Source organism: Argentina anserina, chromosome 5 (assembly GCF_933775445.1).
Source record: "Argentina anserina chromosome 5, drPotAnse1.1, whole genome shotgun sequence".
Lineage (NCBI taxonomy): Eukaryota > Viridiplantae > Streptophyta > Magnoliopsida > Rosales > Rosaceae > Argentina > Argentina anserina.
In genome coordinates, this window is record NC_065876.1 from 9,256,939 (window position 1) to 9,270,784 (window position 13,846).

Below are 13,846 nucleotides of genomic sequence, written 5' to 3' on the forward strand. Positions count from 1 at the left end.
CCAATAATCAACAATTAACATAATCAATTATTTTAAAAATAAATTGTGAGAGAGAGAATGCAAACCTATGACAGTTTAGATTTTAGAGAGTAACAAAATTATAAAGGAAGTGAGGTAGAGGAAGTGAGGGCGTAAGGCAAAGCGAATAAGATTTTTTAAGTTTATATAGTGATTAGTATGAGTCTGAGAATGAAAGAAAAGAAAGCGATGAGGGAGGTAGCGACAAAAGATGTTTCTTTTTTAGGTTTTCGTTATATAGTTGTGAAAACTCGGTTCTAACGGTTCCAAAATCATTTTTAAAAATAAGAATCGGAATTGAATCGAATTGGTTGTTTCAGTGCGGACCCTCTAGAGTTAGTATTTTTTTTTTTGAATCGAATCAAATCGACCATTTCGGTGCGGCTCCGACAGTTCTAAACGATTCTCGAGTCTGAAGTCCCGGGCCTACTTGGTGTAATTTTTCCAAATAAAATTTTTATTTTTATCGACACTCCCACAATATTCACTAAAATCTCTCTTGCTTTAGTTTCATCAGGTTATTTATGAGAATGAATCAATATTCACTCCCACAAGTTCTGTTTTCTCGAGGAGTGTACACCTCCTACGGTTTCATTAATCCCTACTGATTGCTCGCCTGCTCATCTCAACTAATAAATAAGCAAAATTACACGATTGTATGAGAAAGAAAGCATATATCAAAAATTGTGAATATGCAATTCATAAGTCAAAAAACAGGTTTTGCATACACTCTTGTAAAAAAAAAAAAAAGGGTTTTCTGTCAGGTCACAATAGTTTTACTAGGTGTAGAAACTATATACAAAATAGTACAAAAAAAAACATATGTAGTCAAGATTCTTGGAGTTGGGGAGAAGAGTCAAACGATGTTCATTGAAGAAACTCTGAATTGAAGATTTGAGTTGGTTACATCATGTGAGCTTTGAGCTTTTGAATGGAAAAGATAAAGAAAATGGAAGGCAAGGAAAAGCTGTGATGAGTAATGAAGTTTCTGAAAATGACTAGCTCATGAGTGAATGAGTGATTTTCTAACTCCTAATGCATAATTAGTATCATTTGATATTATGTCTTGTAGGAACAAGAGGAATAGACAACTAATAATTGCCTTAATTAGGATTAAAATGAGAGGCACTAAATCACTCCCAAGTCCAAAAACTAATTAAGCCCTTCCATTGGGGTTTAATCACTGCCTCTATTGTTAAAGCTACTCTTGGAATTTGATTGTGAACAAAGACAAGTACTAATTTGGAGAGGGGCAAATGCATGACAACCTTTTTGTTGGTTCAGTAATATACATCAGAATTCTCTCTACTCATTTCATGGTTATTTTTTTTAATCATGTTAGTATACCCATGTTAGTTACTAAGAAATCTCTTAATATATCCCCATCAATGAAGTGTGAACTCATAATCTGTAATTAGTTATCAGGATAATGGCTAGAGAGAATTCAAAAGCTAGAAGCCCTTACCAAATATAACAAGGACGCTGGTGATAGTCTCATACATAAGATTTAGGATGGTGCTATTAAAACAACTTATTTTACTATTAGTGTTATGATGAGAGACAGTCTTGCTATATAATTTAAGGGGTAATTTTGTGAAAATAATTAAATTATAGTAATAAAAATGAAATAGGGTGGGTTAATATTATCACTAAAAATTTATAGAGGAAATCTAAAATATAGAAAAATTGTATCCTATTGGAGTTGTCGTAAAGACAAACTTATTGTTCAATTTGCATATAATTTACAATTTTTATATGAAAGGTTTTGTAGGTCTAGAGACTTCATACTAGCCACCAAGAAAACTTTAATCAGTGTCAGTGAATTTTGAACTTGGGTACAGGAGTTCCACACTCAGGCTCTTACTAACCGACCACCGCCTATCTTCATCCAGTAAGAAAACAATTGACCCTTCTAGTGGAATAATTAAAGTGTGTAAATAATTAAGAATAGGAATTGTGTTAAGCAAGAAGAGTCGAGTAATACTTAGGGCCATGAATGACAGCTACCTACCTACTTTACAAAATACAAATTAAAGTTCCAAATTATTTCCATAGAGAAACATAGTGTGTCTATATTGCCTATCACATACCATATAATAAAAACTCATTACATTCATAATTCAAGCTTGGATTGAGGGGTATTTGGAGGTGAACTTTTTCAAGGCCAATTCTCATTCCTTGTCTTGATCAACACCTGGTCCCCCACTCCTTTCAAGGCCAAAAGTATTAATTGAATTCCTAGGTTGCCCTTTTATGTCCCCCATCCCCCTCCCCTTCATAAAAACCCACATGAAACCATGATCTTAGAAGGAAACCCAGAACATAGTTTCAGTCAACTGTAAGTTTTCTTTCAGCTTTCAACACAAACGGGGTTATATTGATGTTAGTGCCGTATGGATATTAGATATAATGTAATTATAATAAATAAAAAATTACAATGTATTTTATATAGTTAACTCTAGTTAGACGGTAGAAAATTTAGGGACATGTAACATCTTATTAGGAGGTGGGCATGCCAGGAGTGAGAAAACGTATTATATGTACTTGATACATAATCTACGTAGCATATCATTTTATTATTATTGGTTCATTTTTAATGTGTTTATTGTTAATTAGTTACTCATATTTAAATAAATTTTTTTCCCGGATAAATGTTTACCAAATCATGAACTAATACAATTAGCTAAATACACTACACGATAATCCCATATAATTTTCTGGGTACACAAAATATTGATTTCAAATTTACTTCTCAGATAAAATCTTTCCCCATTTTGAAATATCAATTAAATAACCAAATAAAATAATGATAAAATTTCATACATTCAGTGCTTCAATCAAGTAAAAGGAAAGAAGCAGACAAACAAATCCTCTTCCCCACAACAACACAAGAACAGAAACAAAATAACTAAATTATATAAAGCACAAGACCCTTCCAGGGCCCAAACACCCATAGAACCCTAAAAAATAAAAATAAAAACCCAGGCACGTGCGTCTCACGCTCTAATGAGGAGCGGGTGATGAGCGATGTCAGGGAGGAACTGCTCCCGTCCGTGCGAGACTGTTTGAGCGCGGCAATTATTCAATTATTTATGCCCTCCGCCGTGACACCACAGTCGGTAGTTTCCAATTCCATCAACAAACCCGACCTGTGTCTCCCCACGCGCAGTGCGGTTGCGCGTGACACTTCACAGTGGTAGAAAGACCTACGTACCTACATAATAACAACCATCCATCCCTCTCTTTCTCTCTCACTTCTGTCCCTATTTTTCATCTGAGAAAAAAACGGAGCAAGACTCTCATTCCTCAACTCACAGTCTCAAAGTCCACCACAGCAGCAGCAGCAGCTACACTGCTTCAGATCCCCGGGTCGGGTAAAATGGAGACCGGCCCAAGCCCACGGCTCACTCCGGCCGAATGCGACGTCGTATTCAGCGATTGAATCTTTTGTGAGAGTCCCCCGGTTTTTTTTTTGAGCTCCGAAAATGGCGGCGGCTACTAACACGACGACGCAGACGGTGGCGGCGGGAATGGAAGTCTCGGTGTACGCGTCGCCGGACGACGCGGCGGCGAAGGTGGTGACGAAGCGCTACGAGGGCTTGGTGATGGTGAGGACCAAGGCCATAAAGGGCAAAGGGGCTTGGTACTGGGCCCACCTAGAGCCCATTCTGGTTCACGACGCCGACACCGGCCTCCCCAAGGCCGTCAAGCTCCGCTGCGCTCTCTGCGAGGCCATTTTCTCGGCGTCCAATCCGTCGCGCACGGCGTCGGAGCACCTCAAGCGCGGCACCTGCCCCAATTTCAGCTCCGTCTCCAAGCCCGCCTCTTCTTCGTCTCCGTCGCCGATATCCACTTCTCTCCCCAACTCCGCTCCGCCGCCGCCGCACCACAACCCGAGGAAGCGGAGCTCCTCCTTCCCGGCGGCTGCGGCTTCCGGGAGCGCCCCGCCGCCGTCGTCGTACAGCCTTCCGTCGCAGAGCATGGTGGATCGGACGCGGTTCTGCGGCGGAGAGCTGACGTACGCTTCGGCGGTGCCGAGTCAGCAGGCTCATTTGGTGTTGTCCGGCGGGAAAGACGATTGGGGAGCTCTGGCGATGCTGGAGGACAGTGTGAAGAAGCTCAAGAGCCCGCAAACGTCGCGGGGGCCGGCGCTGTCTAAGAGCCAAGTGGACTGTGCGCTTGATTTGCTAGCTGATTGGGTGTATGAGTCATGCGGGTGGGTTTCGTTTTCGAGCCTGGAGCATCCCAAGTTCAGGGCATTTCTTAACCAGGTGGGCTTGCCCGCGGTTTCAGGGAAGGAGTTCACGGGGTTTAGGTTGGATGCTAAGTATGAGGAAGCAAAAGCTGAGTCTGAAGCCAGGATTCGAGACGCTATGTTCTTCCAGATTGGCTCTGACGGCTGGAAGTGCAGGAATGGTGGCGGTTTAGGTGAGGATAATCTTGTCAATTTGACTGTGAATCTTCCCAATGGGACTAGTTTGTACAGGAGGGCCGTGTTTGTTGGCGGCTCTGTGCCGTCTAAGTATGCCGAGGAGGTTATGTGGGAGACGATCACGACCATTTGTGGGAATGCTGTGCAGCAATGTGTAGGAATAGTAGCAGACAGGTTTAAGATTAAGGCATTGAAGAATTTAGAGAGTCAGAATCAATGGATGGTGAATCTATGTTGTCAGTTTCAGGGTTTTACTAGTTTGATCAAGGATTTCAGTAGGGAGCTTCGATTGTTCAAGGATGTTACTGAAAACTGTTACAAGCTTGCGAGTTTTGTGAATAACAAGTCTCAGGTTAGGAGTAGCTTTCAGAAGTATCACTCCCAGGGGTGGGGTTTGTTACGAGTGCCGTCGTTGAGCGATTATGAGATGCTTAACTTTGGTCCAGTGTATGTCATGGTTGAGGATATTCTTCACTCGAGGCAAGCACTTGAGTTGGTTGTGTTAGATGAATGTTATGAATTGGTATCAATGGAGGACGCAACGGCAAGAGAAGTCGCTGAGATGATTGGGGACATGAAGTTTTGGAATGAATTGGTGGCAGTGCATTCTTTGGTGAAACTCATCAAGGACATGGCTCAAGAGATTGAGACAGATAGGCCACTGGTTGGGAAATGCCTCCCACTTTGGGATGAATTAAGAGCAAAAGTGAGGGACTGGTGTTCAAGTTTGCATATTGATGAAGGTCCGGTGGAGAAGGTGATTGAAAAGCGGTTCAAGAAGAATTATCATCCAGCTTGGGCAGCTGCATTTATACTGGATCCAGTTTATTTGATCAGGGACAATAGTGGAAAGTACCTCCCACCATTCAAATTGTTGACGCCGGAGCAGGAGAAGGATGTGGACAAGCTCATAACCCGGCTTGTATCAAGGGAGGAGGCTCACATTGCACTAATGGAACTTATGAAATGGAGAACAGAAGGGCTTGATCCCGTATATGCGCGCGCAGTACAGATGAAGGAGAGGGATCCCGTTTCAGGCAAGCTGAGAATTGCTAACCCACAAAGCAGTAGACTTGTGTGGGAAACATATCTCACTGAATTTAAGTCACTAGGGAAAGTTGCAGTTAGGCTCATTTTTCTTCATGCAACTTCATGTGGTTTCAAAACCAGTTGGTCTTTAATGAGGTGGGTGTCTGCAAATGGGCACTCAAGGGTGAGCATGGACAAGGCACAGAAGTTGATCTTCATTGCAGCTCATTCCAAGCTTGAAAGACGAGATTTTTCCTGTGATGAAATTAAGGATGCGCAGCTACTTACCCAAGCAAATGGTGAGGATGACGTGTTAGAATCTTGTTGATACATCCTCAGTGTAACAATTTTTTTTCCCAAGTAGAAATTCAAGTTCGTAGGACTTATTGAATTCCTTTCTTAATTTTTATCGTTGTGTCTCTTTAGGTACTCTAGAAGATTTTAGGGCAGTAAGGTTGGGGAATAGGAATTGAATCTGTATTGTAGCACTGCACAGCTTCTTTTGATTTTAGACACTCCCCAATTTCACCCTAGCAATGATTTTGAAGTTTGGGTTTGCAGAAAAGATATTCTTCTTGTGTGTCAAGATAGAGGATGCTCTGCATAGTACAAGAAGAATGTTTCGTAAAATTTTTGTACCAAAGTACTTTGACGTCAAATAATATTAGTGAAAGGGAAGATTTTATTATTTATCCTTTGTTTCATTGTTAGATATCTAATCTTACCTTTTCTCTTTTACCTCCTTTTGCTTTAATGTAGAGTTCCAACTAATTAACCAATTTAACTACAATCTCTTGAACATATTGGTAATCATCTGTGATTTGGCTATCTTTTTGGCTTGTAAATAGCATAAAGCAATTCTGTGATATATTTTCATTTATTCTTTCTGAACAGGGTTCGACTGACTGCAAGACTTGCTTTGATCTGGAGGAGCCATTTTTGCACCAGGTGGTTTCTTCTGTAATTCCCTTGCCATATAACATCGCCATATTGCCATTATTGTTGAAGTAATACCTCTACAAAGAGAAATGACTTTCTGTCTGAAAAAGTTGCATAGTTTATGTTCAAAATGATGCCAGGGTCCAACTGAAAATTCAGATTCAAGTGCCTTTTCTTTTATCTGTGGATGAATCATGGGAATGGTTTAACCCAAACATTTTGTGATGATATATTTCATGTGGTCCTTATTTGCTGATCCACTGGTATTATTCAATCAACATCCTCATACCCGAGGCAAGAAAATTAGTGAATGACCTTCTTGCTTATTTCTTCTCTGTTTCTCACTCCTTGCACCAGAGAACATAAAAATCAGTACTTCCTCTACAAGTGTTGAATGTTAGTGCCAGCTTATTGAAGGACATAAATTAAATTATTGTTCTGTGTTTTTTTGGAATATCAAATATGCCGAATGAGAAAAGTTTGCATGTTGACAACTATTGTTTAGATGTGGAGTTACTGACTTGGATGTTTCCACTGTATAAATGATTTCTTATAAATATTCTAAACTTCCAATGTATTTTTCTCTTTTTCAGCAGAACAGTTTGACAAAGATGTGGCTGGACTGGAGAAGCCACCTTAAAATGGTTGGTGGTTGGCATAACCCATTGGACCATGAGAAAGGAAGAGCTTGCCTGAAAGGATCCAAAGGCAGATAGGACCTGAAATTTTTCCTGGCTTTTGCAAATGCAGGGCTGTGGTTTTTCTCATAGCAAGCCAGAGTTTGACAAATGCAAAGCTTTAGAGCTGGAGAGGCACTTTTCTTTCAGCTAAGCCCCCACCATGAGAGAAGTGGAAATCGTTTTTCAAGCTTTGGTTTTTTGGTCATGGAGACTGATGGGAATTATCAGGGTTTTTTTTTTGCCACCATCAAATCAGCATCTTTGCTTGTGTTTTAAACATTCCAAAGGCTTTTGCTGAAAGTTCCATGCAGCGTTATTGCGTTGATGCTTGCTCCCTATAATTGAGGGAAAGAAAGGTTTTCGAAAAAGAAGAAGCCAGTTGTTCATAAGGAAGACTGTCGGCGTGAAGCAGCACACAAGATGCTTGAGAACGATGCCTCCATCAAGCTTAGCCTCATTTTCTGCTGCTTTTTTAGTCCTTCATTGGAGTTGATAACTACAATTTTGACATCACGTCTATTGGAATTGGTGTATTCCTAACATCACGTCTCTTGTATATGTTTAGTTCTGTAAAGAGCATGGTTTCTAATTACTCAACTCATTGCAAACCTTAGTTGAGACTTGAGAGAAATAGCGAACTCCATTTATGATTCAGTGAAATTACAAATAACGGCTCCGTCGGCACCTAGTTATTCAGTTTTCCTAATAGGTTTAACCGTTTAACTCACTACCGAGTGGAGGAGTAAAAAAAATCCTTCAATTTTTCCATGATATATACAATAATTTATACCAAACAAGAAGTAAAACCCTGTAGTCAAATGTCAAAATCTGGTATACCCAATTTACTTTTTTGGAGAAATGACTTGAGCTATATATATGACCAGAAACCTATGAACTTTTATGGATTACTTACTTAAATTATGGTCAGAATGGGGTAAGGAACTAATGATCATGCATAAGGGACTGGTGAGATATTAGTTGAGTGTAACTGATAAAATAGCCAGTCACCAACTCTCTTTCAATTCCAACTAGTAAAGTAGTTTACCAATTATGGAAAGCTATGAACAATCAACAGATTGTTGCATCATATTTGGGTACATGCAATTAAGGTTACTCATTCTGCAGACTATTCAAGTTAGCTACCCAACTAGCTTCTGTATATTCATCTGCTTACATTATAGAAAACCCTTTAAAGCAGCAGCTAGCAGATTCAAATTTCAACTCTTTTCTTCCTTCTCAGCAGTCTCCCTCTGTTGGGATTAATTTGAATTTTCACCCACTCAATCACTCACACCCACCTCACCAAATCAATCACTCAACTATTCAAGAGCAGTGGGTCTTTGTCTTTCTTCTCTTTCTGTTGAGTGAAGTGAGTAAGGGAAAAGTAGAAAAAATTACTGTTAGGGTGTTCTATTACCAGTACTACCATTGTGTCTATCTCCTCCTAATTGCTCATATTATTTAGTGGGGGAAATACAGAAATTGTTGTCAATAAAGCTCACCAAGTACACTGACCGCTCACCAACTAATCTCTCTTTTTTTCTGGTTCTTAGGGTTAAGCTTTTCTTCAGCAGTGTATCTGTGTATGTAGATTGATATGTTGGGACTCCTGATATGTTATTTACATTCACTGCACTCACTTTTCTTGAGTAGAGGGAAAGAAAATATAATCATTAGTATAGGAAGCTAGACAGTAGTACTAAGCTAGTCTCTCTTTTAATTATACCACAATTAATCTTTTATCCTCTTCCAATGCTTGCTCATCATCTAGCTTTCTCTGCAGTGGTGATTTAGTTGGAGCTTTAGAATATTGGTTGCTCTGTACAGATGATAATGAAGGTTATAGGAACTATTTGTGACTAATGTTGTTGCAATCATGACTGTGAAACTAAGTATCTAACCTAATTATGAACCCAATGGACTTGAATCACTTCATGAGGGAATTTTATTTGAGAATATTTCTATGTTGGTACCTTGAGAATTTCACTCTGAAATTACAGAGTGAAGTTCCAATTTTAGCACATTTTTCGGTCAAATTTTTTCATCACAAGTGGTTCAATATTTAAGTATGTTATTCCAGATCATCTCTACAAAATTTCATCTAATTCAGTTATCGTCAATGTATTGAAATTAGATTAAATCAACGAACGAATTAAATCTGTTAAATGCAAACCGTTCATGTAAATCTCAATTTTGAAAGTTCAAGCCATTGTCAAATTGAATGAAATTTTGCAGAGATGATATTGAATAGCATACCTAAATATTAAATCACTTGTGATGAAAAAATTTGACCGAAAAGTGTGCTAAAATTGGAACTTCACTATGTAATTTCAGAGTGAAGATTCACTCTGGATAAGAACTGTATATATATATATATATAAATTTTCAGCTGCGGACGTTCGTACCGTCTATATGGTGTGGATTCGGCGATTCCGGCCACCGGAGACGTGTAACGACGGTGCCGACCAGCACAGCCGCACTGCCCTCCTCCCGGCGCTCCTGTCTGTGCCGACTGGAGCTGCAGCGCCGGCCTACGGCGGCCGGAATATCAACATCTCCGCACGGTGCCCAGAAACTTGAAATTTCGATATTTCGGCCGCCCCACACTGGAGCTGCAGATTCAGCCGGCACAGTCATGAGCGTCGGGAGGAGGGCAGTGCGGCTGTGCTTGTCGGCGCCGTCGTTGTGCGTCGCCGGTGGCTGAAATAGCCGAATTTACACGGTGCGGACGGTACGGACGTCCTTAGCCGAGAAACCATATATATATATATATATATATATATTGTTCGTACTTCGTAGTGACAACAAATTCAGACGCAGTGACGCACACACCACACATCTTAGAATTACTCTGAGATACTTCATTGAAATGAATTGAATGCATAGTCCACTGTTCATTCCGAGAAAAAAATTAGCTTGGCTCGTAAATTGCAATCATGTTTCATTGTTTCTTCTTCTCAATTTCACCCACCAAAACAATTCCAGGACTGACATGGATCTGCTGGAGATATGTAATGTTGTGGTCCTTGGGACTGGGTCAGTTTCTTGACATTTTTTTTTGGGTCTGATTCTTGACTTTCTTATAGTACCAAAAACAAGTATTCTCCTGAATATTTTGTTTTCCCTTGAACAAAATCAAACCATATATATCTATTCACCCCAATTTTAATTCCAATATTACCAATACATTTTACTAATAGATGGAGTAATGTATACTCACCCACTCGCATACACTGTGGTGTTCTAAATGAGTTTATAAAATTGTCATATAAAATAGATTGGATGAACTATTCCTTCTTTTTTTTTTAAACAAAATTATTCCTTAACTAATGCACACATTGCACTGAGACCTTATGATTCATGAATATCTTGAGATTTTGAGTCCAGATCGATTCTTAAGAAGAAGTGGAAACAAATTGGGAAGAATAAAAATCTGAACACCAGTAGCTAATGATCACTGTATATCATCTATGTATCTGAACGTGCTATGTCTTTTGCAAGAACAGTTGGACTTGGACCACCAATTTTTACCACAAGCTAGCCAGCTAGGTCAGTTCCTCGAGATGCTGCTGCTTAATCATATAAAAATACAGTACTTAATCTTCCTTAACTGTTATTTCACATGCATCTGATTCCGTTTATACATATATATATATACCGTTTATATATATATATGGATATATATCAAAGTAAAATGATGATCTTATACGTATACTAGGGCCCTAGCTAGATTTTAATTCAGCTGGAGAAAAATACATAAGAGCCTGAAACTCCGAAAGAACCCGAGGAGAGAGAGAGAGAGAGAGAGAGAGAGTTATGCCATTATCTCATTATAATCTCACTAGTAATATTACAGAGTGCATTCTGACATAAATACTTTTAAAAGATGAACTGGAAGTCTGGAACATCCCAGTACGTAATGCAATATTCCAAACAGACTGATCGAGGCTAAGCTAGCTAATAAATCTGTATATAGTGAGAGGAAGTCCATGTAATTAGGGGTTTGATTTCAAGTTTTTGGAATTAAATGATTGTAAGTCCTCGGGTCTATAGGCATGCATATCGATCTGTGCAGCCCTTCTTATCGATCAGCTTGGTGCTCAAACTCATATTGTATAGTTCTGCTTCTTGAATTTCCTTCTGTGCACCAAACGAGTAATATATTAGGACTTACGAATTACCTTTTTTGTAATTTAGAGGTGAAAGGTATCTTGTTACACTACCAGAAATATGACCTAAGGGGACATTTACATTTCTCATTTGCTACCTATATGGACATATATTTGTATCATTTGAGCTATAGAGACATTTGTGCTATATGTGTCTTTTGCTAGTGTTCCTATTGCTAAATGAAACATATAATTTAACTGTTCCCACATATAAGTGTGGGTTCCATGATTTCTCATACTACAAAAGTATAGTATAATTATCATACATTTGTATAAATACATTTCACCAATTGGGGACATTTTTACTATATGTCCATATTACGTAATAGGGACATATACTTGACGTTTCTTTATTACTTTTGGCTCCCCCTTGGGTAGGCAATAAATTACAAACTCTAAATTAGAAAATAATAAAAATACCTACAACATAAAAAATAAAATAATAAAAATATCAAGATAGTAAATAATACAATCTCATATTTTCCATTGAAATCTTTAAGTGTTATATTATTCAACGATACATCAACAATATCTAGTATTACATTCACTCCTTAAAAGAGACCTATGTATAAACTGTAAAGAAGAACTAATTTAATTAAACTTGAACACTTGATTACACCGTTCCACAAGTGAATTCAACCTACAAAACAATCAAAGAAGCACTTACTGTAGTTACTTAAAATTTTGATTTAAAGGCAACTATTGTTCAACATGATCAATCAAAAATCTGTAAACCAAGAATGTGAACAAAAAGAAAAGGTTTTTTTTAATTCATAATTTGATTCATATTATAATTTACCATTTAAACACAAAAAAAAGACACCTAATGGTTTCAACAATAAACATGGATTAAATAAAAGAATAAGGGTTACAACCACTAAAAGGAATAGTTAAGGCCATTACAACAACCTTAACAACATACCTCATAGTGAGATTGTGGAGCACGGCTGTAGCATGTTCTTCCTCCCTGAACAAAATGTACACACTACCAGCCTATTTAATTAGCACTTACATGCACATAGAGCTCATCCAATTAGTCCAATAAGACCAAATTCAATCAAATTAACAAACTCCTAAATACCGGACACAAAGAGGTAACATACCATGTGATCAGCCAAATATCACAGATATTCAAGCTGTTGTTATGTTCTTACTTGCTCAGCTCCTCAAATAGATTCTCATAGAAATCCTGTACACAAAATCACATGAAATCTTGAGAGATACAAACTAACATATGTCCCCAAATGCAAGAATATAGGGACATTTGTTTATTTGTCCCTAAACTAAATGTCCTCTTAGCCCTAATTTCTAGTAGTATTATTTACGCACAAGATCTGAACTTCCAATACATTCAACTCGATCTTCCAGATAATTAACCAGATCCGATCCATGATTCTACTGAGTAAAGTCGGTATAAAACTAGCTAGCTAGTTCCTCATGAATACAGAAAGGGATGTTGCTTAAGCTCAAATATACCACAGCACGATTTATATGTATCAATGTATGAATCAGAGTGTTTAGTTAATCTCCCATCAGTTAATTATTGCATTTTGCGTTTTACTTAACAATGTTCTGTCAAGGCAAATAGCTAGCGGAATCATTGCACCCAACAAAACAAAATCATTATCGATCCTAAGTTTCTATAACTTGCGCAGGTCTTCAATAAATGTACCACTCGATCAGGTCGATCAAATTAATAATTGCACTCAATTAGTCATATACTGTAAATCTTCTTTCTGCTCAGGATCAAATCATTTCCGTACATCTTCTAATTTAGCTAATTCTTCGATTTTATAACAAAACAAGGAGATCGATCAGCTAGACAGCTCAAGTTCATTGAATTTGGATCACACCCATCACAGTTACACCACTTACGCGTACGATGCCTTGGCATTCAAGAATGTTAACAACTAAACGTGGTGCTTAATTATATCATGGATATTATATCAATGCATTAGGCTAAAAAAATGTGGTTTGCTTTTGGTGATATGATCATTGTCGGGCGAGTTCCATATATAGATTGAACAAACAACCCTTTTCAGCTTTTTCAGTAGTCAATTGTGCTTTCATTTGATTATGCATTCTCTTCATATCATAACATTGGATGTGTATATATATACAAGTGCGTGTGCTTAATTTGGTGTAGGAAAAAAAAAATCAAGTATCAGCTTTAGTTGGCTCACTGCTCTATTACTCATTGTATAAGATCTTGAAAAGGAGATTTGTTAGGTATATGTATTCCCAATTCAATGGGTTGCTTAGCACAAAAGATATTTAGAGGAACCTACGACTCTGCCTAATTATTCCTTATTCTTGTTTGCTCCAGAATGACATTAACTTCTAGATAATTAGCTCAAAATTGGCCGAACACACTTATATCATATATATACTCCAATGATTTACGCATACTATAGTCATAAAAATTGTAAGTAAGCATGCGCTAATTGAGGCCCCAAGAACTGGAATCTAAATAATTATGTTTGTAAAGTCTAATTTCGATAAATGAATATTTAATAAATTAATAATCTCATTTAAGTAATAAATTTTTCCGGTCTCGACTCGGGCACAGTGTATATTAT

The 13,846-nt window shown here is 38.0% G+C and overlaps 1 protein-coding gene across 3 annotated transcripts; it reads left to right on the forward strand.

The window, feature by feature from the left end:
- Positions 1-3,166: 3,166 nt before the first annotated feature.
- Positions 3,167-7,359, forward strand: LOC126793426 (uncharacterized). Of its 3 annotated transcripts, none has more exons than XR_007672063.1 (3): positions 3,168-5,778; positions 6,374-6,439; positions 7,012-7,359. XR_007672063.1 is itself a non-coding variant. In XM_050519944.1 (3 exons), exons 1-2 carry the CDS (start codon positions 3,504-3,506, stop codon positions 6,382-6,384), a joined length of 2,286 nt encoding a protein of 761 aa, XP_050375901.1. In that variant the 5' UTR covers positions 3,168-3,503; the 3' UTR covers positions 6,385-6,427; positions 7,012-7,359. The 3 variants fall into 3 exon arrangements, 2 of the variants coding, with proteins under 2 accessions (XP_050375900.1, XP_050375901.1); XM_050519944.1 differs by having other exon boundaries at positions 6,374-6,427; XM_050519943.1 differs by lacking the exons at positions 6,374-6,439; positions 7,012-7,359 and having other exon boundaries at positions 3,167-6,159.
- The last annotated feature ends 6,487 nt before the right edge of the window (positions 7,360-13,846 follow it).

Bases quoted from the DNA above. Each gene is read 5' to 3' on its own strand.
- LOC126793426 (XM_050519943.1), top strand. From the start codon at position 3,504: ATGGCGGCGGCTACTAACACGACGACGCAGACGGTGGCGGCGGGAATG.